This window comes from Solenopsis invicta, chromosome 12 (genome assembly GCF_016802725.1).
Source record: "Solenopsis invicta isolate M01_SB chromosome 12, UNIL_Sinv_3.0, whole genome shotgun sequence".
NCBI lineage: Eukaryota > Metazoa > Arthropoda > Insecta > Hymenoptera > Formicidae > Solenopsis > Solenopsis invicta.
Window position 1 is genome coordinate 16,548,870 of NC_052675.1, and position 26,467 is coordinate 16,575,336.

General features: G+C 35.6%; 3 protein-coding genes across 6 annotated transcripts; 2 read left to right on the forward strand and 1 right to left on the reverse strand.

Moving 5' to 3' along the window:
- Positions 1 to 16: 16 nt before the first annotated feature.
- On the forward strand, positions 17 to 2,906 carry LOC105195999 (sideroflexin-2). Its single transcript, XM_011161697.3, has 6 exons — positions 17 to 552; positions 1,014 to 1,184; positions 1,638 to 1,839; positions 2,173 to 2,471; positions 2,593 to 2,640; positions 2,733 to 2,906. The coding sequence occupies exons 1-6, from the start codon at positions 368 to 370 to the stop codon at positions 2,842 to 2,844; spliced, it is 1,017 nt and encodes a 338-aa protein (XP_011159999.1). The 5' UTR covers positions 17 to 367; the 3' UTR covers positions 2,845 to 2,906.
- On the reverse strand, positions 2,839 to 9,309 carry LOC105196000 (sideroflexin-2). Of its 4 annotated transcripts, none has more exons than XM_011161701.3 (9): positions 8,708 to 9,309; positions 5,976 to 6,165; positions 5,521 to 5,691; positions 4,990 to 5,188; positions 4,634 to 4,759; positions 4,374 to 4,440; positions 4,145 to 4,244; positions 3,995 to 4,042; positions 2,839 to 3,904 (listed from the first exon to the last, which is right to left on the reverse strand). In XM_011161701.3, exons 2-9 carry the CDS (start codon positions 6,128 to 6,130, stop codon positions 3,790 to 3,792), a joined length of 981 nt encoding a protein of 326 aa, XP_011160003.1. In that variant the 5' UTR covers positions 6,131 to 6,165; positions 8,708 to 9,309; the 3' UTR covers positions 2,839 to 3,789. The 4 variants fall into 4 exon arrangements, with proteins under 4 accessions (XP_011160003.1, XP_011160001.1, XP_011160000.1 ...); XM_011161699.3 differs by having other exon boundaries at positions 8,587 to 9,309; XM_011161698.3 differs by having other exon boundaries at positions 8,703 to 9,308.
- Positions 8,827 to 26,241, forward strand: LOC105195998. The gene is made up of 9 exons (XM_011161696.3): positions 8,827 to 8,907; positions 9,085 to 9,249; positions 9,319 to 9,863; positions 17,937 to 18,264; positions 19,746 to 19,977; positions 20,527 to 21,217; positions 21,398 to 21,962; positions 22,082 to 22,216; positions 22,409 to 26,241. Exons 1-9 carry the CDS (start codon positions 8,827 to 8,829, stop codon positions 22,553 to 22,555), a joined length of 2,889 nt encoding a protein of 962 aa, XP_011159998.2. The 3' UTR covers positions 22,556 to 26,241.
- Positions 26,242 to 26,467: the final 226 nt, after the last annotated feature.

The following is a 26,467-nucleotide window of genomic DNA, read 5'->3' on the forward strand; positions in this document are numbered from 1 at the left end:
TCTGTTGCACGCGATATTGACATGTGACATAAATGTTGGAAAAACGTAGTATGCTCTATTTCTTTATGTCAAAGATTTCGATTGTATGTTCGCGTCAAACACCGTTGTGACAGGGTGCATTTACATTAGACAAAATAAATAATTGTCATGTGACAAAAAATGCTGGAAATCATATCAAAATTATCTCGCACTTTTTTTCCTTAATTACTCTGAACCTGTAACCTATTTCAACTAATTTATTTAGCAAAGTCTTTTTGCATTTACCGCAGCTACCATTTCTGCGTGTGTATATTTTTACTCGTAGTACTTTTAATCACAAATTTGAGTTGTAATAATGAGAAAGACGCAGTTAGCCGAGTGACTGACAATGAGGAAAAAAGGAGGCGATCCTGGAGGTGAATCTGTAAGCAGGATTGACGTTGATAAACCACTTTGGAGCCAAGACACGTACCTCGGAAGATGGAAGCATTACGCCTTCACCACCGATTGTCGCACGGTAGTCGTGCCAGAAAGCAAATTGTGGGAAGCGAAAAAGCTCTGCGAAGATTACAAGTAAGTTGCGACGATAAAGTTCTCTCTCATGTTTTTTTTTTCTAAATTAATCTCTTTTACCAAAACAAAATGTATTCACAGATAGAATAGTTTTGCTAAAATATTTCAAATTTAGCTGGATGCAGATTTGAAAATAATTTTGTTATGCCATCGAAATAATTATTGTTGGGCTCAAACTGATTGCTAGAATATCAAAATTTTTTGCATCATTGCTCATCGTGCTTGGACATCCGTCATAATTATTTTGATGGTCTAATAAAATTATTTTCAGATCTATATTCCTAACTATTTAGATACTTTAATAAAATTGTTCTTTCTGTGTTAGCGATCAGTTATTTCAGTTTTAAACAAATCAAGCTTATAAAATTATTAAAAACAGTCATTAAAAAAAATTTATGTTTATTATTATAAATTATTTAGAAATAATCAACGCACGATTATTTCATTTAACTGTTATCCAGGGCCGGGAAGGAGCCGAAGGACTTGCAGAGAAAAGATATAATCTACGCGAAGAAGCTCAGGGATAGCGCTTTTCATCCCGATAATAACGAGCTCATGCACGTGGTAGGAAGAATGGCTTTCCAGTTGCCTAGTTCCGTCGCTATCACCGCTGCTATGTTGACCTTTTACAAGTTAATTTTTAAACAAATAATAAATAATGCATTTCGTGGTAAAAATTTTTATACGTATTGGAACATTTTTTAGAAATACTCAGAAAGTCTAAATCTTGTCTTTGAATTTTTCATACAATGCAAATCTGCAATATTCTGAGATTTCTCATCTCATAATTTCCAATACTTTTAAGTTTTTTTAAATTTTGTAACATTTTATCAGAAATTATAAAACAAAAAAAATCTTGAAAATTTTAGGATATTTCATAATTAACATAGGTATATGAAAAATTCTGAGAAGAGATGTAGTTATTTGAGTATTTCTGAAAAATGTTCTAATTCGTATAAAAAAAACTTAAGAAGCTTATAAAATTGTTACAAAAATTCCGAAAAATTATATGAAAAATTTTCACCAGGGTTTTCACACACCATAAATTCTGATTCGATTCTATTATCGTACGCGTAATATCCCAGATCCACCTTTAGTATGATAACGTGCCAGCTGGTTAATCAAGGCTTCAATGCATTTGTCAACTATACCAATCGAAACGCGATGAGCGATGACCCGCAGGACACCAACGTTATTCGGCAGGCGTTCGTGCTCGCCACCGCAGCGAGCTGCGCGGCCGCTTTGGGATTCAGGAAGTTCTTTTCCGGCAGAGGAACTCTCTTTACAGTTAATTAATTCTAAATTTGATTTTTTTATCCTTGTCTGAATTTCCTATTTCATTCAAATATAAATGTTCAAATGTCGCACAAAAAATATAATAATAATAAAAAATATTTTAATCTTCCTACTAAAAATTTAATCTTCTTATAAAAAAAAAGTATTCACTGATGAAATTCTATAAAACTGTAAATCCGTAATATAATCCAATTAGTATAACTTCGAGACTTTCAAGTTTGACTATTGTTTGTATCATTATCGTTTTTTAAATTTGGATTTTTTATTTTAAAATATTGGAATATAATCTAGGAATTGCAAAAAAATACAGTATTTTTGTCGTAGAGATTTGTTCCGTTTTGCGCGGTGGCTGCCGGTAACATAGTAAATCTTCCCATCATAAGGCAGCGGGAGATCGCACGAGGTATTCCTATATTCGTTAAGAACGGCGACGAAATGTGCATCATGAAATCGCAAGTGGCCGCCGTCAAAGGTATCTCTGAGTGCATCTTCTCGAGAATAATAATGGCAGCGCCCGGAATGCTGATGATTCCAATCATCACGCAACGAATGCAATCGTATTGTTTCTACCAACTTCGTCCATGGATCGGTTTTCCCGTCGAAATCGGCTTATGCACACTCTTGTAATTCTCACAACGTATTTGCGTGAATTGATGAAAAAAAAAAAAAAAAACACGATGCAACTGTCGATGAAACATGTTTCGCTCAAGTATTTTAATATAAATGTTTTTTTCTTTCCTCTAGTTTGTTGGTAATGATTCCTTCGGCGCTCGCCATTTTTCCGCAGAGAAAGTAAGCATTTACATTAATTAAAATTATTTTTAAATAAAAGAATTAATTTTTTTTTAAATAAGAATTATACGCTAACATGTTTTCCTATTAAGCTCGATGAGGCCAGAACTATTAAAGATATGCCCGGAGGAGTACGAAATATTTCGAGATAAAATGGGTCAGCGCAAACATCCGGATAAAGTTTATTATAACAAGGGATTGTAGATAAATAAAAAAATAAATTTATATTCTATTTTGTATAAATATACATATACTATTAGATTTTTCATTTAATCTCTGAAGTTTTCATCTCCCGAAATATTTAATAATAAGATAAAGCTATGTATACTCTCTAAATTCTTTGAAGTGGAATTCCACTCTTTTAGATGAAATTCCACTCCAAAAATTTTAGAGAGTAAGCAAAATAATATTTAATTACCGAACAACATTTATTGACATTACTGTCATGATATCTATTATCATTCATTAATTATATATTATATAACAAAATTTCTTATCGTGTCTATATGTGGCAGCATTTTTACTTTTGATAGATTTTTTTTGAAATTTAATAATATTGATTTAATATTAAGTAACATTTCACAAGACTTAAGTAATGTTGCATTTAAAATATATGCGAAACTTATAAATTAACGTTAAGACGAGGAACAATTAAGCACTTATTGAAATAAAATTATTGCTTTGTAATGATATACGTTCGTAAAGCACCAATTTATATTGTCAGCATTTCATCCTTTACTATTTATCGTTTCTATTGCATTGCGACTATATCAATTTCTCTCTCATTGTAAGATATTTCAGCGTGCCGACGGAATTTTATTTTATCATCTGTGGACAGATTACGCTTTGCGACTAAATCCTAATTTAAAATTGACTAAACACTAATTTAAGTATTGGTGAGATGTTTTGGAATAACCAAAATTTAATATTGTAAATCATAAAAAAGATCTGTGCATAAATTTTCAATAGCAAATTCATAGAATTTCTATTATAATAATTGACTCTAACACAATAAGTTATATTGATTTTGAGTTCATCTCTGATCCAGCAGAAGAATTTACCATCACTGTATCATTTGAAACAACGATATTTATAAAGGATGGAATAACACTAATTTATACACCACTTTCATAAAACTACAACTTTCCATTATAATCCCTTGTTGAAATATAAATATGTCGGCAGTTTGCCGCCTTCGCAGTTCTTCTTCAGAAGTTCATAGTTTTCCGGCTCCCAGCGCTGTAAAGTAGTCGCCTTGACGGAGCTGCAAAAATATAACGTCACATAAAGTAAGATAAAAATAAAAGATTAAAAAAAGAGTTTTTAAATGTAAAATGTAGAAAGTATTGTTTACCAATTTTGTGGGAATAACGCACATGCCGTCGGCACCATAAGCGTCAGCCTAAGGTGTTTGACAAGAAATTCACATAATAATTAATACAATAATTTAATGACATAAGGAACGGTATGCAGAAGTAAGATGAAAAGAGAGTATGATACTCACGAAATTCCGCACATCATAATTTGTATCGGCGCGTGCAGTGGTTTAATTCTTTGCATCCACGCGTATTTCTCCAATTTTTCCATTATGGGAGGTAGGATAACTGCGGAAATTAATTATCGTTTTAATTAGCTAAAACGTATTGTTATATAACGCTGCGAATAAATTTACGGAGGATTTTAATAAGTGATTTATTTTGAGATGGACATTTGATCGATTATTCGATACGTACGCATGCCGGGCGCGCACATGACGATTCTCGAGATGACGACTTGACTGATGCCTTTCACAGCCGCGAGCTAAAATCCCGTTTAATAACGTTTATTAAAAATTTCAATGTGAGTAAGTGTGGAGTTTAATAAATTTGCAATAACGTAATTTTGTCGTATAATAATATCTTCTCTCGTAAACTTAATTTGATAAGATATATATGAATTGGTTTTTGTAGATAAAATTAAACAATTTTATTAACCAGCAACAGGTAGTGCACACCTTTGATTTTGTAAGTTTCCTACCGTCCTCGTCAACGAGATCTACACCGTTCGCAATTTCGTTCTGTCTCATTAGAGGGATATTAGCGCAATTAGCGGCCGCTACTGCAGCGAACGGAACATATCTCTGAAAATTTTTGTTTGTTTTATATTTAGCAATTTAAGAGAGACTTTCATCAACTTGAGACTTTCAAATACTTTCAAACATTTAAAATTATGCTTAAAAAATAAAAGCTTCAATAAGGTTGATCTTCTTCCAGATTAAAATGAATTATTTCAAAAAGGCAGGATTTTCAGTCATTGGTACAAAAGTAGTTAGAGCATTCTGCGTAGTTTTTAAAATACTTTAAAACTTACAGCCATTAAAGGACTCGCACGCTTTTCCCAATACGATTTACATCCTATCGCAGTTATCATTGCTGCAACGGTAGCACTAGCGTAAGCTACACCTAGCTGATTAGTCGTTATAGGACTGTTAGCGTTCCTGTTTGTGTAATTGACGAGCGCGTTGAAAGATTGGTTAACCCATTGCCAAAAAACTACTGCCTGAGTTGTCCTAGATCGAATCAACATCGTGAGATATAAGAAAAAAAAAAAATAATTTTTGTTCCATGCGACAGATCATGCGGCAAAAGTTCTTGAGGTGACGAGGAGTAAAATCAATTAACAAAAACATCATGTTTTACTAAAATTAAAATTAAATAAATAAAGTTAATATTTCTTTTTTTCTGACGAAACATTTTTTTCAAAAGATGATCAGAAAATAAAATATGGTCCAGATGAGATGATTCTTCGATATCAAATCAAATCAAACAAAAAGATCTTCAAATATCTTAAAATGGAAGTGATAAAATCTCTAATAAATCGATTCAATTTTCCGTAAAATACCTGTAAAATTGAAGCATAGCGCCGGTGATGGCCATTCCTCCTGGCACCTGAAAAGACATTCTGCCAAAGACATTCTGCAGGTCGCCGGTATCAGGATGAAAAGCGGACTCGTACAACTTTCTCGCATAGATAATTTGCTCTCTGGTAGTATCAGTTGGCTCTTTACCAATTCTATAAGGTTCAAAGTACCAAGATTTTCAAACAATTCAAGAATACGAAGCATCGAATGCATACAACTGGCGCATTATTATTTCCATTAATAAATTTCATTCCCAATAACAAAGTTCAAGTTGGAAACTTAAACTGAACGTAAATATCTTAAAATTTTCAGCTGAATTTAAGAATTGTAGATATATTAAGATATATATTAAGAAAAATATTCGGTATTATTATCAGTAGTATTACTAAAATAAAAAAAAATTTCGCGAAATTGCATGATGTATATTTCCTATCACCTATATTGTTCGCACAGCTGTTTAGCAGCTAGCAGCTCTGATTCTGGTTTGACGCAAGTGCGAAAGTCGGTCATCCACGCGAAGTATTTCCATCTTCCCACAAAAGTGTTTTGATCCCACAAAGGTTTATCCAGGTCCAGCCTCTCGTTCGTCATCGTGTTCAATTAAGAGATATCTCCAGCACAAATATCTAATCAGGAATATAATTCATGAAGCGGAAATGCTGCGATAAATAAGTTATAAATTTAGAAAGTGGATTTTATAAATTAAAATTTTAATGTTTTTTTTTAACGTGTTATCAATTTGTCTAATGTTATTCATAAATTGCAACACGTTCGTTCGGTTTACGCGCACGATAAAGATATAGAGCGTTCCAAAGGAGTGCTGGAGTAATATTTTAAGACAAGATATACATACTGCAAATGTATTATACAAATGAATCTTAAGATTCTTAAGTCGGAGCGCTGTGCGAAACATACGTTTCGCATAAGCCGTGCTTCCTTTCGTAATGTTACAAGTCAAGACAAAATGAGGATATATTTATAGTTTTGGTGCACGAGCTCTGTGCTTGAAAATAGTGTGCGCTGCGGTCGAGCATTTTTAATACACACGAAGCAATTTTCGCTTCTTGTCAACGAGATATTACATAACATTTTCTCCATGAGTGGAATAAGCACAACAGATAACACATCCGTGCTCACGCGTGTGCACACACAGAATGATAGTAAAAAATAAATTCTTATTACTTATTAAAATTACTTAGTAAAATTTTATTGTTAGTAAAATTTCCTTTGAAGCAAATTTAGCGAAGAGCAAACTGTAAAATTAGATATTGGTATTACAGGTTAGTCTTTTACTGTTCAATGTGATGTTTAAGTCGACTTGAAGTCGACTATAGAAAAAAATACAAATCTGTCATTTATATTATTTTTCAAATTTATTTCTTTTATATTAAAAAGTTTATAAATCTAAAGTTAATTTTTGATAATAAAGAATATTTTTTTTATTATGTCAAATGTGCCTTTCATAAATTTAATGGGGGGATCAAATTTTAATATTTCTCTTTATAATAACAATCTTTGATTCGAACTACAGATATGAACGGAAAACTATGGAAGCTCGTAGTTGCACATGAATATACGTATTAGATTATCAGTTATAAGTTATAAGATACAGGCTTCAATTTTTTAAGCGTCTGTTGCAAATCAAATGATAGCGATTATTCGCGTGTAGAGAGCGCTTAAAAGAAGTATTGTGTGCAGATTAGGATTAAGAAAACTTTACATTACAAAGTTTCAGTTAGGATTAATGGCCGTAAATGTACAATTCTGATAAGCAGTCAGATAAAAAAGAAAGTTAGAAATAAAGTATAATAAAAGTGCATTCCGCAAAAATTAAAATACTGCTAACATGTCATGGAGTGATAGATAAGCATCATTGCGTATTATCGGTGTTGTGCCATTCATGTGTCACCGCTAATCATTTGAATGCAAGCTACAATTGCGCAAGAACGTATTGCATATCTTAAGGGCCCTAGCACATCTTCTAATCGAATCGTCGTAAAATATAAAGTAATAGAAGAAAAATTATAATTATTTAAGTAAAATCTGTTTTCTTCGTTCACATTACTGTGAATAAAATTAATCAATTTAATTTAATACAATAATCTGGGAAAAATTGTTTATATATAATTATATATAATTATATACAAAAAAATTATGCATAATATATATAATTATATATAAACATATTTAATATATAATGACATATAAAAAATTGTTTCCTGGGAATAAACTAGGCTACTATTATTGTATTGAATTTTATCCAACTAGGAACAATAACTTGGATAATTTTCTATAATTATCAATTTAATTTAATGAATTTTAACATTCCGTAGGCCAATCGGAATCGTTTGAAATTCCAGACATTTTCTTATTTTGCCGATTTTGTCTCAAATTCGAACATGAACAAAAATATATAGTATATATTTTGCTCATAATTGTACAATCGTATTCCTAAATGTTAAAAAAATATATCAGAATTTTTTCAAAATTTTTAAAGCCCAACAAAACTTATTGAAAAATACATTCCTTTACCAATGACCCAGTTGGTTTAAGTAATGAAAAATAGGTTGATCAGTAGTGGAATTAATTTGGTTCAATCGATGTAAATTATTCATGTTTTATATATTACATCTATTTTTCTACTTCTTTGATTTTAATCTCTTTTTTTTTTAATTTTTTTAATAGAATACAATTTGTAACTGGTCAGACAAGATTTTTTTCATCTTTTTCGTTACCGTTATTTAGTCAACGTGAACGGTCTTAAATATTTTACCGCTGTCAGTGAGAACGTGTGAGCATGACTTAACAAGCGCCGACACATTACACGCACTTTCCCCGTTATCAATATGCCCCTCATGCGTCACTTTATCTCTTCCAGCACTCGTCACAGTCTATATCGACTCCGTACTCTCAGAAAAATCCGCGGTCGAAGTGGCGACCCAGTTTTCGGTAGGGCGCACCGGCAACGACAGTGGTTGGACCAATTGATCAGCCGGTGGCCTTTTACATGAAGTGTCAACAACATAGACATGAAGGAGATGAATTACGTTGCTATCGGGCCGCAAATTGGGTCCAGTAAGAGTAATTTGCCCTCGCTGCACTCGCCGTCGTCTTGGAAGCGCTTATGCAACGTTTTATTAAAGCATAAATCCTAGTCACTCACCCTACCGTGAAACACACGCTGCCTCCGGAGCTGCGCTCGGCCGTTCTCGGCCGTTCTGTGTCAGTGTCGACGAGTGCCGAGAATCGAGCTCCGAGCGTCGAAGGGAGCGGTAACCGCGTGCACAATGATCACGCGACAAGATCTTCTTGCTACGCTACTGGCACCGGCGAACGCGCCCTTCAATGGGAAAGTTGCGCTAGGCCACGTTCATAAGGCGTTTGCATCATTGTAAACGCAACAGCGTACAATACAGTCTAATGTCACATCATCAGCCCATCATTTTAGAATAAAAAATTTGGGAAAAATTTGAAATTTACAAATAAGTGTACAGTCATAGAAATAGAATTGCGCTATTGGTGTCGTATTGTCTCAATTTGCGCAGATTTTCTTCTCTGAAAATTTGGCATCGGTTGGTAGTATTGTTCAGTCGCGAAGCGGAACTCCAGGATTCTTTGGAGCGCCCGTTATGAGTACAGCCCTGGCGTGGCGGCGGCGGGCCGCCTCCAGCGCGCGCATGCGCACCGGGGGTGGCGGAGCAGCCAGCTGTGTAGGCCGCCAGACTAAACCTCCCCTCTACCTGCTAGCCCACACTCAGTTTCCCCTCTCTACTTGTTAGCCCACACTCAGTCTCTCCTCCCCCCAACCCTCCCCCCACGGCCGTAAAGCCTCGCCGCCCGCCTCACGCGGTCTTCGCACACTGCCGCAGCCGTCGTTCCTCACGTCATCCGGTTCGGGCAGACTGCGAGCGAGCGAGCGAGCGAGGGAGAGAAACGGAGAGAGGGAGAGAGAGAAGATACGAGGGTGGTGCGTCGCGGCGCGGAGCGGAGCGGCGCGGCGCACGAGACGACGACGGCGACGACGGCGGCACGAGACGAGCCGCTCGCTCCTCTCGGTCGGCGCGGTCGTAGCGGAGCGAAGCGGAAAGCGCAAAGCCCACACCATACCACACACCACCAGCTTACTCGCACGCTCGCTCGCAATAACTCTAAACTCGAGGCAAGATGGCGGCCGCGGCGGGGAGGCCCCGTCCGCGCACCTCGCGCTTGCCACGGGCGACAAGATCCTCGTGACCGTTGAATCCGCGTTGCCCGACATCCTCGTGGTATCTTTCGTCCAAGGCGCCAAGTGCTTCCAAGGTGCGCTCCTCGACGCCACTAAGAGGTAAGATTAAGAGAAAGAAAAAGAGGGAGAGAGAGAGGGTGAGAGAGAAAAAGCTAGCGAGAGAGAGAGAAAGAGCGATATGAGACCTCATGTTGTGATGGTTCTTTTTCCCTATTTTGTTTCGCCCACCGAGAGCCTTTGTTCCATCATCGAAATAGTGACCAACCCCTCTGACCACCCTACGGGTTTAAAAAAATATCTCGAGAAAAGGGCGCCCTTATCCGGGTTTGCCGTTGAAGCCAAAGCTTTCCGACGGTGTCCCGAACGGAGCTTGGACTTGGATTGTATCGAACTGCCAATCCTCAGATCTTTCAGGATCGGGTTTTGCAGGAAAATGTTCGATGCCTGTGCCCATCACGCCAAATGCCGACGATTATATTCGCTCGTGAATCATTGATCTCTAGGTGTTTTGCATTTCTGCATTTCTCGCGCTCCTGAGAACAACGTGGGCCTTTGAAAATTGGCCGCTTTCGAAGCGTTTTAGTTGCTATCTGAACAGAATGACGAATACGTAGTGGAATGTTCAATAGAAAAGTTGATGACTAAGTCCGTTCGTGATTCGTTGAGATTTCTTAAGATATTGATGTTGAAAAACACTAGAGATAGAAGTCAAAAGTTAAAACAAAAAGGAACAAATTGTTTAAAACTTTTTGACTTTCAAATTCTTTTCATCATCGCGCGTAGGTTCGTGTTTTCGATCAAAGTGACAATTGTTTGCCGAACCGGATATTAATGACTAGGCTTTTTTGTGTCATTGTCTGGCTGTTATTTCCTTTAGCTTTGTGTAGGTATCCCAGGATATTAAGAGTTTTAAAAATTAGAAGCTACAAATCCTTAAATATCAGCACAGATTCATATTGTTTCTTCAGAATTATAGCAATTATTATAGCACAATTTTGGGAGAAATTGATAGTTGGGTTTGAGAGACGAATGGTAATGAAGTTCTTTCGTACGTTTTATTGTTTCAATTTTATGTAACGATTCTGAAACTCTAGAATACGAGATGCCAAAATCGGAAACTCGCAGTCTCGAGTATTCAAAAATTCAAGGACGTCGAAAGTTCTTAGATTGCACAGTTACAAAAATTTCCTCACGATAATTCTTATCCTCAAATTTATGAATCCGAGGATTCCGATATTGCTACACAGCTAAAATAAATTACAGGTAAATAAAGATCTGGATAAAAAGCAGAATTATCTATGATCGATGTAATAACGATCAAAGCTCATGATGATTGATGTCCCACCGCAACGAGAAGTTCGGTTCGTTGTTGCGTATTATAACTTGTAATATCTTCAAAGTAACCGTCGGGATTCAGGACGTGATATTTCCAATTTAAAAATTCAGGTACCTGGAACAAAATCGATGTCCCAAATGTCTGGCAGCTCCCAAGGATCTCAAGGAGTCATTATATAATCGATCTAAAATTAGACGGCTACATAAAAAAGTGCCGTCTACTTTCTCGCACAGCATTCTCAGAATTCAAGGATCTCTCTTTCGAGTCCAACTATGTAGTTCATTAAGGAAATAAAATATAAAATGTAAAGATATAGAATAAATGTGTAGCTGTGGAAAAAGTAGTGCAACAAATTTTTCCAAAAATTTATTTTGAACGGACCCATACAGCATAGCATAGAAAGAGCATCGCAAGATATTACTGCAATGTTTCAGCAACATAGTAGCAATGGTAAAATGTTTCAGAAATATATCGATACGTAATGTTGCAGCAACATAATATAATATTGTATTAACGTTGCTGTAACATTACGTATCGATCTTTCTCAATCGAACATTTTATCGTTGCTGTAATATTGCTGAAACATTGTAGCAATATTTTACAATGTTTTTGCCATTCTGTACCTTATGGGAAGCGTTGTTTTAATTTTCAGAGATAATCAGATACAAAATGTGATGATGTATAGCTTAACTATCTTTACGTATAATTTTAGAGATTTTTTTAAACAAATAAACATTCCCAACTTTTACTTTGCTTAATGCCTCATTATGTTTCCCTATCACATTTAACTTTCTAAACGTCGTAGACGTCCAAGTTTGGAAATTTGGATCGAACGGTTTAAGCTTTGAGATTGAGGTATTAAAGTATCAAGTGGAGTAATATTAAGATTTGAGATATTTTAATTATTGCGATCCACGAGATTAAGTTGCTGCGGAAGTTGCGGAGGTGACGCCGTCCGACGGCGCGCGACGCCCGTCGGCTTCCACGACGGTGCGCGAACTTGTGCACGAACTTGGCACGAAATATCTCATTTCCGAGACGTAAATAGGTCCGAGTCCCGAAAGCTCCGATAATTTTGATAACTTATCTGCGTTCTAATAGGAAGTGCAATACACGCACGCGTAGTTCCCCGCTGGCGCCAGCCAGCGACATGGGCGTGGAAGAGTCGTGAGTTTCCTCAAATTTCACATGACTTGGCTGTCGCGAAGTCGTCATATATAAATGAGATATTACATTCTCCACCTATTTTTTCCTCAACTTACACACGCATACAATTACGCGTATACACAGTGTCACGCAAGTCGCACGCTTTCCCTCGACAGATCCATCCCTGCGGTGGAATTCTCCTTTTCGACGATGAACTGGATGGAAGACCGTTGATTACTATATTTGGAATTCTCTTCACGCGGTAGTGTTAAAATCAAACTGTTAGTTAAATTAGTCTTGTTTTAAGTCGAACGTGAGGTTCGTCTGCAATCGATGGACGAGAAATTCCTAGCACAGCATAGAAAAAGCATCGCAAAATATTATAGCAATGTTTTAGCAACGTTGCAGCAATGATAAAATGCCTGCTTCAGAAATATCGCTACATAATGTTGCAGCAACATCACGTATCCAAGTGTGTATTTTTGTGTGTAAAATCATGTAATCACATGGTATACATTTATATGCGTGCAATTTATGTACTTTTTATACGCTTAGACGTGTATTTTAATATTGATGTACGTTTAAACGTGTAAAAAGTATAAAAATTATACACATAAAATTAATTTAATGCGAAAAAAATGCAAATGCGTAAAAAGTGATTGCACATGTTTTACACACTTGGATTTGCAGAGCATACAAGAAAAAAACAGTTTTGTTAAAAAAACAGATCTGAAAGTAATTACGTAGAATATTAAAAATGTCAAAATTTTTTGCAGCAATATCGCCATACTTGAATGTCCTGCATAATAATTTTGATAGTCCAACATAAAGTTATTTTCTGATCTGTTTCTAGCTAAATTTTTCGATACCATAGTAAAATTGTTCTTTCCGTGTAATATTGTCTTAACGTTGCTACAACATTACGTATCGATATTTCTAAGGCAGACATTTTATCGTTGGTGCAATATTGCTGAAACATACTAGCAATATTTTGCAACGTTTTTGCTATTTTGTGCTGTACGGGTTGACAGTGACGAATGAATGATGGACAGTGAAGCTTTTTATTCAATAAAATTTTAGTTAAGGCGATAAGCCGAAAAATTCGACCATTTGGATAAACGTTTCATGAAAGTTTTGTATCACCCAGTATATGCTAAAAAGACTTTGTCGTGGTGAGTCATGGTCTCGCATAGTAAACGCCTTCGTAATACAGTCGCTGCTGATACTTCTCTGATACGAGTAGTCATTTCGATTATTGGGAAATCTACTAAGTAGTCGTTATATTAGTTGACCAGTTGTTGCAGACGCGCGAGTTAATTCGCGAACTTATGAGAAGTGAGCCCCTATGTATAGCCAGGCCAATAAACGCGTGTGGGAAACCTTAAACTGAGTTCACTCAAATATTATAACCGCCGAGTTTATCGAATGCGATTAATCAACTTAATGAATTCCGTTATTAAAGTTTTAGCCATGGAGCCGTTGAGGTTTATTGAACTTAATTATGTATTATTGCAACACGAATTGAATTTTACTATTGAATTAACTGAATTCGCTGAGTGTTATAATTAAAATGGATATTGAACCGATTTCGTCAAGAGCTATTATTTGACGGGTAAATTCATTTTCATTCGGCGCCGCGCAATCATCCAATCTGTTCGATTTTACGAAATCGCAGTGCAATTTCGATTATTTCGAAATCGTACCGATCCCGATCCCCCGATCGATGTCAATTGAATCCCTCGCTCGAGAACTGTCCTGTTTATCTGAATAGCAATTTTGCTCGTGCATTTCGCTAGTTTTGCCCGTCCAAGCAGTTGTCTTTTTTCTCAAGGCATTTTTCTCAGAGGGCAACCGGGGTTAGCCGCCCCGCGAGTCCAGAGCCGGGTTCGTCGCTGTGGCTGAACAGCTGTTGCCCGTTTTCTTACCCCGCGCCCTAGGTTTTCTTGTCCAAGCCGAGCGGCCAATGGCCGTTCCGTGTCGCAATTGCACAACCATGCCTGGCAGGGCTGTAAGCAGGGTCGAGGAGGTCATTTAAGGTCTGATCGATCAGCGATATATAACGTTTGGAAAATTACTTATTTGATAATATTCAATATTGACCCTTCTTATTACGTTTTGCTGTTCTTTCGTTAGCTTTTATATATTTTTGGCCGTGATAAATGATGTCATTTTAGATTCGCTTGACGATATTTCGGATAACAATACTGGCTGGTATTTTAGCGTGTTTTTTATTTGTTGACTAATTTTTTTTCAAAATTTTTCGCCAAGTGTGTCGTAGTGTAGATGGAAATTTTGTAAAAGTTTATTAAATTGGGTTAGATAAAAAAAGATAAGAGCAGTCCAATGGTAAAATTCCTGTTCACGGCCCTGAATGCTAGTCGGGGCCACCGACCAACCAGGCCTGGCTTGTGTCACGTTGTGCACGACGGTATGGTGCGTCAGAGGTTCCCATACTTTCCCCGCGCTATACGTACTATAATTCAATAGTCTTCTTAGATCATTTAAAAAAAACCAGTACTTCTAGAAAATTTCACGAAAGATGTCGATGAAATATGTCAAAATGCATTGAATGACAAAGCAAATTTCTCAACAAAGAATTTTTGTTCAAGAGCAAATATGGAAACTTCCTTATGAAGGGTATGGAGCTTTCCACACCCACAGCTGGGTGGGGTGTAGAGTTTCACATTCAGAATTCTGAGTATTTAAAAAAATATTTTAAATTTTAACAAATTTTAAGAAATTTACAGAATTCTTTTTTAAATAATCTGACAAAAAAACAGTATTTTTGATTAGGATGCCCACATTGCACGCTATAACACATCCAGCAAAAAAGATAAAATACTTGTGTTATTGAAACTATTTCCCTTCTCCCTCCCGCTTGCATCAGGTACTCCGTACTCAGAAAAATCAAAAGTTTCCGTCTCTGTTTAAAAGAACCTCATTCTTCCTTTTTCCCTTTCTAAAGACGTCATTAATGTCAAGATTAGTTTCTCAAAGAATTTCTTGAAACAGAGCGTTAGATACAACTTGTAATATTTTTATATTGTGACATTGCAGTGAGATTTTTAACATAATTTTTGTCAAACAGATTTAGTTTTGGCAAAAATCTTTCGTTACACTGCGTGTCCCATCAAATCCACATTTAGGTAAAAGTCGATCGCAAATTGACGATTAAATTAGTAAATGACAGTCCAAGGACATGAATTTATTAGTCTGAGGAAATGGTGTTTATCGATCTGTTCAACATCGAGCCAAAATACGTTCCAGCTGTACAGCTCGCGCACGATCCAAGGTTGAGAACCTCCAATATAGTGGTCTCGTGTTCGTCAGGAACAAAGGGAATATCGTCGACGTCTCTGAGAACGCCACCATTTGCGGGTCGAAACTGCGGATGTGTGCGTGGGCACAGAGCAGAGAAACAGCCACGTATACCAACGCCGTAGTTCACGTTAACCGTCTGCTTTATTAACTTAAGAAATGAGCCAGTTGTTGTTACAGTTGTTTTTAACGAGATAATTGAGAACGTCGGGAAAAAAACAAATTAGAATCTAATTGCGATTGGTCGAACATTAACGGAATTTGATCTGTTGCTAGAAGCTTGTTGGAAGCTTGTTAACTGGAAGCTTGTTAACAGATCGCAGCTCGGCTAAAAATGTAAATTGAGCCAAGCTTAGAGATTAGATAAGCCCACAATTACGGTTTTAGAGTATAAGAGTGGGAGAAGGACTTAAATTCTAAGATTAACAAATTTGTGGCTGCGATATCCTTCGTACTGCAAATTCGTTACAAATTGGGTGAGCAGCGATAGCGGGTAGACCCCTTCAATTTATCAGTTCCATCATAATCATTTTCACGTCGTGGCGAATCCGCTGATTCCCGATATTCCCTCCCGGCCATTTTTCTTCCCTTCACGCGGGCTGACTCGGAATTTCGAGGGGTCTACCTCGTATCGGGATCCAGAAAATATTAATGGATGTACCGTCAGAGGCTGTCGCTCATTGTACGCGCCTCTCTCGAATCAATACCATGACATGGCCGCGTTGTCGGTGCACGAGAAGCCGACGAGGTATACCCGAAAGCGTTGCCCAATCTTCTGCACTACCATTCTCATTTCACGTCGGTTTCCATTGAAAACTTCGACGCTACGGCAGAGCTCTAGCTCGCTTGCCGAAGAGCGTATGAAAGTTAATCTCAAAGGGTCGCGAGAAATTTTAGAGAACTCGGTATAAAATCGAGTCTTAAGAATCGAGGGAACCATTTGTCATTTTTGACAGTCTGTGTGCGTCATATACTCTCTTCGAGTCGAGAAAGTAAACTCGAAATACTCCACAAAACACAGTTTTCTTATCAAGAAGAATCGAGAGAACTATAGCGGCGTTATGCCGAGCGGCTCTTACAAAGGAAAACCTCTTCAATTCTCTCGCGTTTATTGATTCGCGTTTATGTAAGGTGATACAAATGTGTCTATCGCTACGCTCGAGAGTAGGAGCCTAATCAAGTAGTCAGGCAGTCTCAAACAAATACCCAAGATAGCGACGCGCATGTTGTAAATTTCAGAATTATAATCAAAACACAGCAGACAATATTACGAAAAAAAAAAAAAAAAAAAAAATGGTTTTGCTGAAGTACATAAAAATTTAACATAGCTAGATCAGTACAAATCAGAAAATAATTTTGTTGGCTCATCAAAATAATTACACAGTACAGCTCGAGCTGATTATTAGAACGTCGGAACTTTTTGCAACATTCCTCATCATGCTAGAGCGTGTTATTGTGTATAATTATTTTGATCTTCCAACAGAACACTATTTTTAGATTTGTATCGAATTAAATATTCAGGAATAAATATGAGAAAAATCAATATTCTGGCTGAAGTATTATTTCTTGTGATACATTTTTTACAGTACTTTAAAATGCTTATCAATATTATTAAATTGCTCAACAATTTAATTTGTTACGTACTTATTTTGACTTCATTTAAAAACTGTATTTCAAAATCGACAAATATGCGATGCACAATTTATGAGAGCTGGAGATTTCAAACAAAAATTACATAAAAATTATCGTTAGACACCAAAATTTCCCACCGATTACTGCAAGACTGATGTTGGCTTTTTTCATATTTTTTTGACAATTTTCATATTAATCTCTTTTAATTTTACATATTTCAAAACCGTTCTTTCGAAATACTGATAAGATATTTCCTTGAATAGTTAATTTAGATATAATTTAAGCTTCTGAATAAGGCAGACTATCTGGAAAAGTCTAACGGGTAAAAAAAATTATAATAAATTTCAGTTTTTACTGTTCCGGACTTTATCCTGTGTAACAAACTAGCAAAAACTGGGCAATTGACTATAATTGTATAACATTAAAATATGTTTATATAACTTTATGTAAAATATTTTTGCAATGTCGATTCCTAATCTGTTATTATTTTATTTTGGATAAAGTTTAAATTGGAAAAAACTTTCAATTGACAACACTTTTTCATCGTTTTCTATTTATTCTATTTTCTATTTTCTCTTTAATAGAAAAGACGAGTTTTTGCTAGTTTCTTTCCGGAAAATGTATCCATTTTTTGCCGAATTTTACTGACCTCGACTTTATGGCTTTTCAAAAATAATGTGAAATTTTTTCAACCCTGCTTCTGAAACATTTGAAATTACAAAACGCTTATGTTTTTATAGGGGCCTTCCCTGCGGTGTTCAGCCTCCGGAGCCGATACTAGATCCCGATGGCGACAAGTTGGCAACGATCGCGGCGCGTTTCAGCTACTTCCAGGAGAAGAGGAGTGCGTCGTCATCGTCGGCAGCCACCGTCGTCGCCAAAGTCGACCTTCGCAGGAGCATCAATCCGCCCGCTAGATACAAGAACGCGAGGCCTACAGTGAGATTGAGACCTCGCCAGGTGCTCTGTAGCAAGTGCCGGTCGATTTGCAACGAGAATAGTGAGAACGTCGACGTCAGCAGAAAGCGGAAGCATGAGGACGCGCAGCAACAACAGCAATCGCAGCAGGTACTGAATGTCGTTTATATATGCAAAGAGAGAGAGAGAACATTCGTGTTTTAAGAATATCTTTTTTTTTTCAAAATTTTAAATATTGAAATAAACAGCGTAATATATTGAGTAAGGTGTAAGATATTTTTGCAACTAAATAAAGCTAATGGCTTATAAAATTAATTTAGTTACGTTAAAAGTTACATAAATAAAAAGTTAACTATTGTAATTAAAAATTATATTAAAATTAAATTAAGTTAAATTAAAAGTTAATTTTGAAAAACGGTATTCATATTAAATTAAAAATTGGTACATTTTTATGTGTTTAAAAAATAATCAGTTAAAGTTAAAAAAATATAAAATTAAATTATCAACAAATTAAGTTAAAAGTTATTAACTTTTAACTTTATTATTTAATTTTTAACTTTTTAACTGGTCACTACCCAACCTTGAAAATGAGATTATAAAGCATTAAACAGACATAACTTGGTAACATAAAAAATGTTGTATAGTTTTATTAAGAAAAATATATTCTCATTATTCAATAAGTTTTACGAGCTGAGAGAAAAATATCGAATATAAAATAATATCTTCAAATTATAACATTAATAATTATAATAATATCTTCAAAAATAAAAATTGTTTAATATTATTATTGTTATTAAAACAATGTATTTGTTAGATATTATAGACTATTATAATATTGATAAAATATAATATTTTGTTCTGAAATTTAAGATTATCACAATATTTAAAAAAGATTAAATGATATATATATATGTATATAAAAGATTAGATTATCATTATTTTATATACATTACAAGCAAGAATATAATTTTTTGCTTATGTGAAACAGTAATTGTTAAATAGAATATATTAATTTTAATTTGAAATGTTAAAATGTTTGATACTGTTTTTTTTCTGTAACCAGATTTAACCGGATACTCATTTAAAAATACTTTATTGCACTATGGAAATTATTATACAGGAGCTTAAGTATGATATGCAATCCTGCACAAAGTTTCAACATTCTAAAAACTCGTTTGAATTGCCTACATAAGTTATTTTGATAGTCTAGTAAAAGAATTATTTTTAGATCTGTATTTAGCTAAATTTTCAAATACTTTAGCAAAACTGCTTTTTCTGTGTAGGATGTCCTGTTGAGCAGGTTTTTTTTTATGGAATTTTCAAAGAATTTACAAAGGTGGAAATACATATATTGATATAATCCATAAATTTTAAAATATTTGAGAGCAAGAGTCTTAGAAACTATAAAAACATTTATGCTTTGCGAAACCGTCGTATCGTCAAAAGAGATATAACGTAGACTACTATCAGTCTTCAAAGTTTTTAAACCTGCGATAAGCGACCGCTTTCTTTAGTAACGTTAAAGCTCGTTGAGTTTGTAGAGACTTTGACAAAGTCACTACAGGTTTGATGGATATTTGAAATCCGAATCATCGCATGAAAGTAACTAGTTTCTTTGCTGACTCTACCAGATGATCTCGGGGTCTACAAGAAGAAGCGACCGACGTTGCGGTCAGCAACCGCAGAAGACTCAGCGGACGTTGCTGTCGGAATGCCGAGCGGAAAACGCGATTTCCAATCAAGCGACGACGAAGACGACAAGTTCGACTACCGAATCGTCGAAGCTTGGAGCGTCGTTGATCCCAAAACTGTCGAGATTGCAGCCTACTGAGATCAGCAATGCGGAATCCAGTCAATTATCTGGTACATTTCAGTTATCTAACTATTATCTAGCTTTTATATTTTTGATAAAATAACCATCAATGTTATAATATATAATACTATTATTATTAGAAAAAAATGTAAGAGTGCACAATTCAAAAAATTATAGTTATACTAAAAAAACGATTTTGTGTAATTTAGTTATATGAGAAAAAGTAACTATCGTCAAATTTAGTTTTCTTCAGTGGATAGTGTGTTTTTGCGATATATTTAGTTTTTTTAACGCTCTAATGATTGCAGATTTTGCACATAAAAACATAGAGATTGCATCATATTATTATACTATTTACGTCGAGTGACATGTTGACATGAAAACCAGTTACGTAGATATAGAAACAAAGTCCAAATCTTAAGAATTAAATTTTTTGTTTAAAACAGTTCGAACGAAAACGTATCTTCAATCCTTTGTAAAAATAATAATGCTTGAAGATTAAGAAATGTTTTTTAATCTATTGAATTTCTAGACAAATTAAAAACCTTTAATTGACAATTGATCTTAGTCTCGTATAAAAAATTGAACAATTGTTTCAGACAACGTGAAGGTCGCTGCGAGCGCACAGTCTTCACAGTGGCTTGTCAGAAACGAAGAGGAGGCGTCCTTGAGGAACGTGCTGACGTCGCAGGAACGGGTGGTGGAGTCCACCGCTGATTGCGACAATAATCCCTCGACAGCTTATTGCGCCACGCCGAGGAGACTCAGTAGTTCGTCAGTAGAGAGCGCGAAAATTCCTGAAGAAGAGGACAAGAAAACCTTCGCGGCCGCGGACTCGACGATGAGACTGAGAACTGGCAGAGTGCCAAGGAAGAAGCGTTCGGTGGGTTCGATGGAGGATCTCTGGGATGAATCGGTGTTCGAGGATCCCACAAGAACTGCGAGGACTACGCCAGTGATCAAGATCTCATTTGGTGCGCAAGGTGAAGGGACTGTTCTCAAGATACCCGCAAAACCTCAGGATCCTGACGCATACGAGCAGGAGACGGACGATGCCGATGACGCTCAGCAAGAGAGAGATCCTCTAGAACTGCCTAGATCCTTCGGTGATGATTATGAGGGCGAGGAGGACGGACAGGAACAAGTGGATCCTCAAAAGCAGGGTGACGTAGTAAAGGACGCCAGTGCAAAAGCGGCGAAACGGGCTCTGAAGAAAGCCAAGAAAGAGGCTAGAAGAAAGATGTTGGGCGGAGTATCACCAGCGAGATCGCCTTGCAACGGATCGCCGAGGTAAGATCACATCAAGTAAAAATAACATAAATTAAAAAAAAACCCGCGATTTATGTAATTGTGAGGTTGTTTTATTATAACTAATTTTTTATAAAATTTATTTAATATTCAAATTTTTTTATTCAAAAAACTATATTTCTTAAAAATTTTACCAATTTATTGTTATTTTCATTTATTTAGATATAACCCCACGTATGATCCACTTTTACATCATCGTCGGAAGCACAAGGTGAAACATAAAAAGAAGCATAAGGAAGGTAGAAAGCACAAGAACCAGCAACAAGAACAACCGCAACCTGAACAATCCTCTTTGGATTCCTTAGACCAAACACAGGAACAGCAACAGCAGTCGCAGCCGCAGCCGCAGCAGCAACAGCAGCAGCAGAATTGGAATGTTTTACCAGGCGGCGGTGAGTCCTATAGAGCTATTAAGGAACAGTGCCTGAAACAGAAGCTGTCGATATCCCTGAAGAGGCTGAACACGAATGCGTACGCGCGTTGTGATTATCCCGTGAGCAACGCGTCCTCCGGCTGCAAGAGTTCCGGGGGTAGTAGCGACGAGTTGAGCGAACACGAACCGGAAGTAGAGACCGCGCCGGATTTTCCACCCCATCAGTCGCATCCTTTGGTCATGCGCCTCGCCGCCACCCCCGTAGCGCACTGTCTTACGACCAACGGCAGACGGATGGACGTGGGCGACGTCGTATGGGGCAAAATCCATGGCTTTCCCTGGTGGCCTGGCAAGGTACGCTCAAGATATTACAAAAACATGATTCTATTGTTACTTCAATAATAATTCTTAATATAAAACATAAGTTATCATCGTTAATATCTACAGCTATTATCAAATTTTATCATGTGCAGGTATTAAGTATCACAGTATCTTGCAAAGAAGACGGTACTTCGTCGAGTCCTCAGGCTCATGTAGCTTGGTACGGATCGTCAACGAGTTCGCTGATGTCCTGTGATCAATTAAGTCCCTTTCTGGAAACCTTTAAGGTATACTCATTCAAATAATAATGAATAATAATAAAAATGAATCTAATAAATAAGTAAAATATAAGGAGTCTAATTAAAACTACTTTAAAAGATACAAAGTAGTTATTTGGAATTTACTTTGATCGTTTCATAATGATACTAATGTAACGACTTTTGGAAATTTATTCATAATAGTTAGGGATTCGATTTCAGACGCGATATAACAAGAAAAAGCGCGGCCCATACAAAGAAGCGATACGGCAGGCCCAAAACGAGGCTCGAAGTCAAATCACGCCTAATTCAACTAGCAGCGTGTTGAACGTCTGCGGTTCGCCACGCGAAGTCAACGTCCTCTCCTAAGGGAAGTTCTCCGACAACCATTCCTTACTAACAACATCCGTCGGTGTGATAATTGAAGCGCTCGCGGCAAGAGAGTGACGATTGGTAATTAATTTTCAAACTTGTTCAACATTTCTCATCGACATACGCTTTTCGTGAAACGTTTTCTTCGCGTTTTTGATAATCGCAACCAATTCAAACGTTTGGATTTGAACATTTTGGAAATTTTTAATTGCTTTCCTCGGAATTGAACTCGGCCATCGTTTAAAACTTTCGAGGCTTAAAGTAGACTTCGGCTCTCTGGGATTGATTTCTTACGCTTTTTTCACAATAATTATTATTGCTAACCGCATTAATGACTGAAGTCCGAAGAGATAACATTCTTACGTCATGTTTGCGGATCAACACTAACTTTCTTCGAGTGCTGGATTAACGACGGAATTGTCATGTAACATATGAAATTTTGTACATACCCATTAGCGCTAATGAAATAGTTACTGATCAGTGTTTTGTCAGCCATCTGTCTCGCCATCAATCGCTTGGAGCCAGTCGTGCCGGCGTATATTAATCTTTGACTGACATGTTTTTCACGCTGATATTTTTTCTACAATTCTATACTAAAAAGTACAATTTGTACTATATTACTAGAAGTTAAAAAAAAATTTTTTTTACTGATACGATCAGTAATTAGTTTCGGAATATGTAATATTGAACTGTGTGTCGTTCTCTGACAAATCACGTGCTGCGTAGATTCTGAAGCTCTAGGATTACATTATCTTTGGATATCTTCGTTTACTAAATCTGAGAGCTTCATATTCTTAATATAAATGCGACTTGCAGATTTTATATTCTGATAAGATTGAGATATTCTCTCATTCTAATGATGTAACAGTGTACTATAGTTATAGGATTCTAGTGAATCATAATGCGTTCTTCGGAACATTTGAATTTTACGGCACAAGCGCGTTTGTTAAATGTAAATTTTTATTCTTCAACAAAGACGGTCATTGTCTGCGCAGTCGACTGACTTCCGGCAAATAGAATCGCGAGCGTTTACTGCCATTGTCACTGGCTTTTCTGTCCTCGGCTTACCAAGCGGACGATAGCGCGTAAAAGTCTTATTCTAGATATTTCTATGACAAGTATTCACTGTGAAGTTCGTTCTTTTGTTGATTAATCTCTCAAACGTCTCGGGCGGCGTGACTTGCCCAAAATTGATAATATATATCGTGCGACTATCTCAGACTGCACATTATTACAATTTATTATGTGTATATAATAATGAACGTTTATTACATACACACATGCGATATATTTTTCAGATTTGATATGTACATAAAAATTAAGAATATGTATTTATATATACATATATCTATAAACATATATCTTTTAATTTTTATCTATGGCGCGTTTTGGTTTTTTCCGAGACGAGAGAAGCAGCGATTTGTATTTGAGGGATTAAGTGTACGAAAATTATTGATAATAGTTATCAATTACTTTTTCTGACGGTCGCCATAGATATGATTCAAATCGCAAATCTAACTGGACAGAAGCGCTTTATTTGCGTGTGTGCTTAGGATTATATTTAAATGTGAATTTTCCTTTTTCTCCGACAAAGACAGCCAATGTTTACGCTTTGTGCCAACACTGCCGTGTAATTAAACAATCGATTGTTTGATATTCGAGCAACGATAATTGTAAAGCGAGTTTACGATAGCTTGAGTGAATTTTGATTCTGAAAAAGCTAATTAATTAAAAGCATATATATTTCTTTCTTCTAAAAAAAGAATATATAAAACGAAAATTGTCTTGTAGTTACAGATAAAAAATTAACAAAAAAAAGTTTTACAGCTCTGATATTGATAAATAAAACTTCGAGTTTTAATTACAAATTATCAAGATCAAGATATCGTTTTAACTTCATAACTTTGATTCATAACTTTGGGAGTTTATACGAAGATATGAATTATTACAAAATTCTGTAGAAAAATTTCCGAACTTTATATTCAACATCGTGAATGATTTACTTTGCAGAAAAGAAATCAATAATTAGAAATCGGACATCTTCTCTAACCTATAAGTAGTGAAGACATTGTAAAATCGCAAATAGTACTTAAGAAATCCTGATTATTGTTACATCGATGTTGTGCCACTGCCTCGACATGATTTTCTTCCACAAAAATTTTCCATGTTTAATCGAAATCATTGTCGACTGATATGATTTTTGTAACGTTGAAGTTGTATATATCTTGTGGAAGAAAGCTCATTTTTGTAAAATCTTCGAATTCGCAACACATATACGACACATTGAGAACCGATCGTCAGGAATTAAAAAAAAAAATCAATTTATTGAATAAAAATTGAATAGTTTAATTATAACTAAATATTATAAATTGTGTATATTAGAGAATATTAATAATTTTTTAATACTTAAATACGTTTGATTACAAGACAAATCTTACGAATGAATTTGATGAGATCAGCATAAAAAGTCCTGTAAAATCGATCGCGACAGCCTTTTTATTTAATTTAATAATTGAAAGCGGGTGATTATTCTCGCGATACGTCGTCTACAAATAGGTGCGAAGAAAGAATGCGCGCATGAGAAAAAGCGAAATACGAGAGAAAAGAATGTGTGAAAGAGAGAACGAGAAAGCAAGAGAGAGTTTGAGAAAAAAAGAAGAAAGTGGAAAGATACGGTGTTTTAAGTAACTGTGATTTTTTTGCAAATGTTTTATATATATATTATATATATATGTATGTTATATACATAAATATGAATTAATTTCTACATATAATATAAACGATGTTTCGATGTCGCTGTGTTTATACGGACTAGGCTAACATATCGTTAACGGAAATAATGACGACGACGATTATTATTATTATTATTATTATTATTATTATTATTATTATTACGGACAATGATTATTATGATTAATATTCCTTATTATTGTTATGGAGCTCGAGTGTTGCTGATTGCTTGCTGTAAGTATACGAGGATGGATCGTATCGTCTATTAGCGCATTTCTACCGCCTCATTAAACAAATCGAAATGGAAATGTTCAATTCAACACGAAAGAGAAATTTCGTGCATTTCTTATTTTCTTATTATAAAAAAGTAATTTTCTTAAGAAGCTTTGTTATTCGTACTTACGAGGCGCCGTTTCACTTCGCATCGGGCGCTTTTGTTTAATTTTTTTTCTTATCTTTTTCGTAATGTTTTGCGTCAAGCAAATATTTATGCGCGGCAGAGGAGGCACTCGTACGCTATTGCTTCGCCATAAATTTTTCTCCAGACGAATATGAATTATTTGAAAAAAATCTAGTCTTTTATACATATATGATTGGGAAACTCGTGGTGATATTTTAATGCTGATAGAAAAAGCTCTCTTGATTCAGAATTTTTCCTGATTTTGTATTTTATATATGACAAACGAATATTTTATAGTAAATTAAAACTTTTTCAAAAAAACTTATTATTTAGCGAGAGATATCTTTAAGAAAACTTTATAACGGCATCTGGGGAAATAATACTTACGGCGAATTGATTCCACTGTACGAATGCTATTTATACGCATTTTACGCATAATGTGCGTTGATTTAGGAATCACAATTAAATATTAATTTACGAGATATTAATGTTGCAATTTGGCTAAATTTTCAGGTAGGCAAATGATTTGAATAAATCGGCATATCTACCTCAAGCTATCTCTTTATTTTTATTTCCCCTAACAACAGTCCTCTTCGAACCCAATTCTGATAACTTTCTGAAAGTGCGGAATCGAGATTTTGAGTTTGGAACAATTATATTAATGATTTGTAACAATGTATTAAATTAATTAATTAGAATTAATAGAGCTAAATCGATAATCACGATTCGTGAGGAGAAAGGGAACGCGGAGGAGAACTACTATATCCAAGGATTATGTC

What these genes read in the sequence shown, in the direction of transcription:
- LOC105195999 (XM_011161697.3), top strand. Translation starts at nt 368, where the DNA reads ATGAGGAAAAAAGGAGGCGATCCTGGAGGTGAATCTGTAAGCAGGATT. An exon ending in AAGCTCTGCGAAGATTACAA is followed by an intron (nt 553 to 1,013) that starts GTAAGTTGCGAC and finishes ACTGTTATCCAG; the next exon opens with GGCCGGGAAGGAGCCGAAGG. An exon ending in GCTATGTTGACCTTTTACAA is followed by an intron (nt 1,185 to 1,637) that starts GTTAATTTTTAA and finishes GTAATATCCCAG; the next exon opens with ATCCACCTTTAGTATGATAA.
- LOC105195998 (XM_011161696.3), top strand. Translation starts at nt 8,827, where the DNA reads ATGATCACGCGACAAGATCTTCTTGCTACGCTACTGGCACCGGCGAAC. An exon ending in AACAACAGCAATCGCAGCAG is followed by an intron (nt 18,265 to 19,745) that starts GTACTGAATGTC and finishes TGACTCTACCAG; the next exon opens with ATGATCTCGGGGTCTACAAG. An exon ending in GGAATCCAGTCAATTATCTG is followed by an intron (nt 19,978 to 20,526) that starts GTACATTTCAGT and finishes CAATTGTTTCAG; the next exon opens with ACAACGTGAAGGTCGCTGCG.
- LOC105196000 (XM_011161701.3), bottom strand. Translation starts at nt 6,130, where the DNA reads ATGACGAACGAGAGGCTGGACCTGGATAAACCTTTGTGGGATCAAAAC. An exon ending in GCTATGCTTCAATTTTACAG is followed by an intron (nt 5,189 to 5,520) that starts GTATTTTACGGA and finishes GATTCGATCTAG; the next exon opens with GACAACTCAGGCAGTAGTTT. An exon ending in CATGTGCGCGCCCGGCATGC is followed by an intron (nt 4,245 to 4,373) that starts GTACGTATCGAA and finishes TAATTTCCGCAG; the next exon opens with TTATCCTACCTCCCATAATG.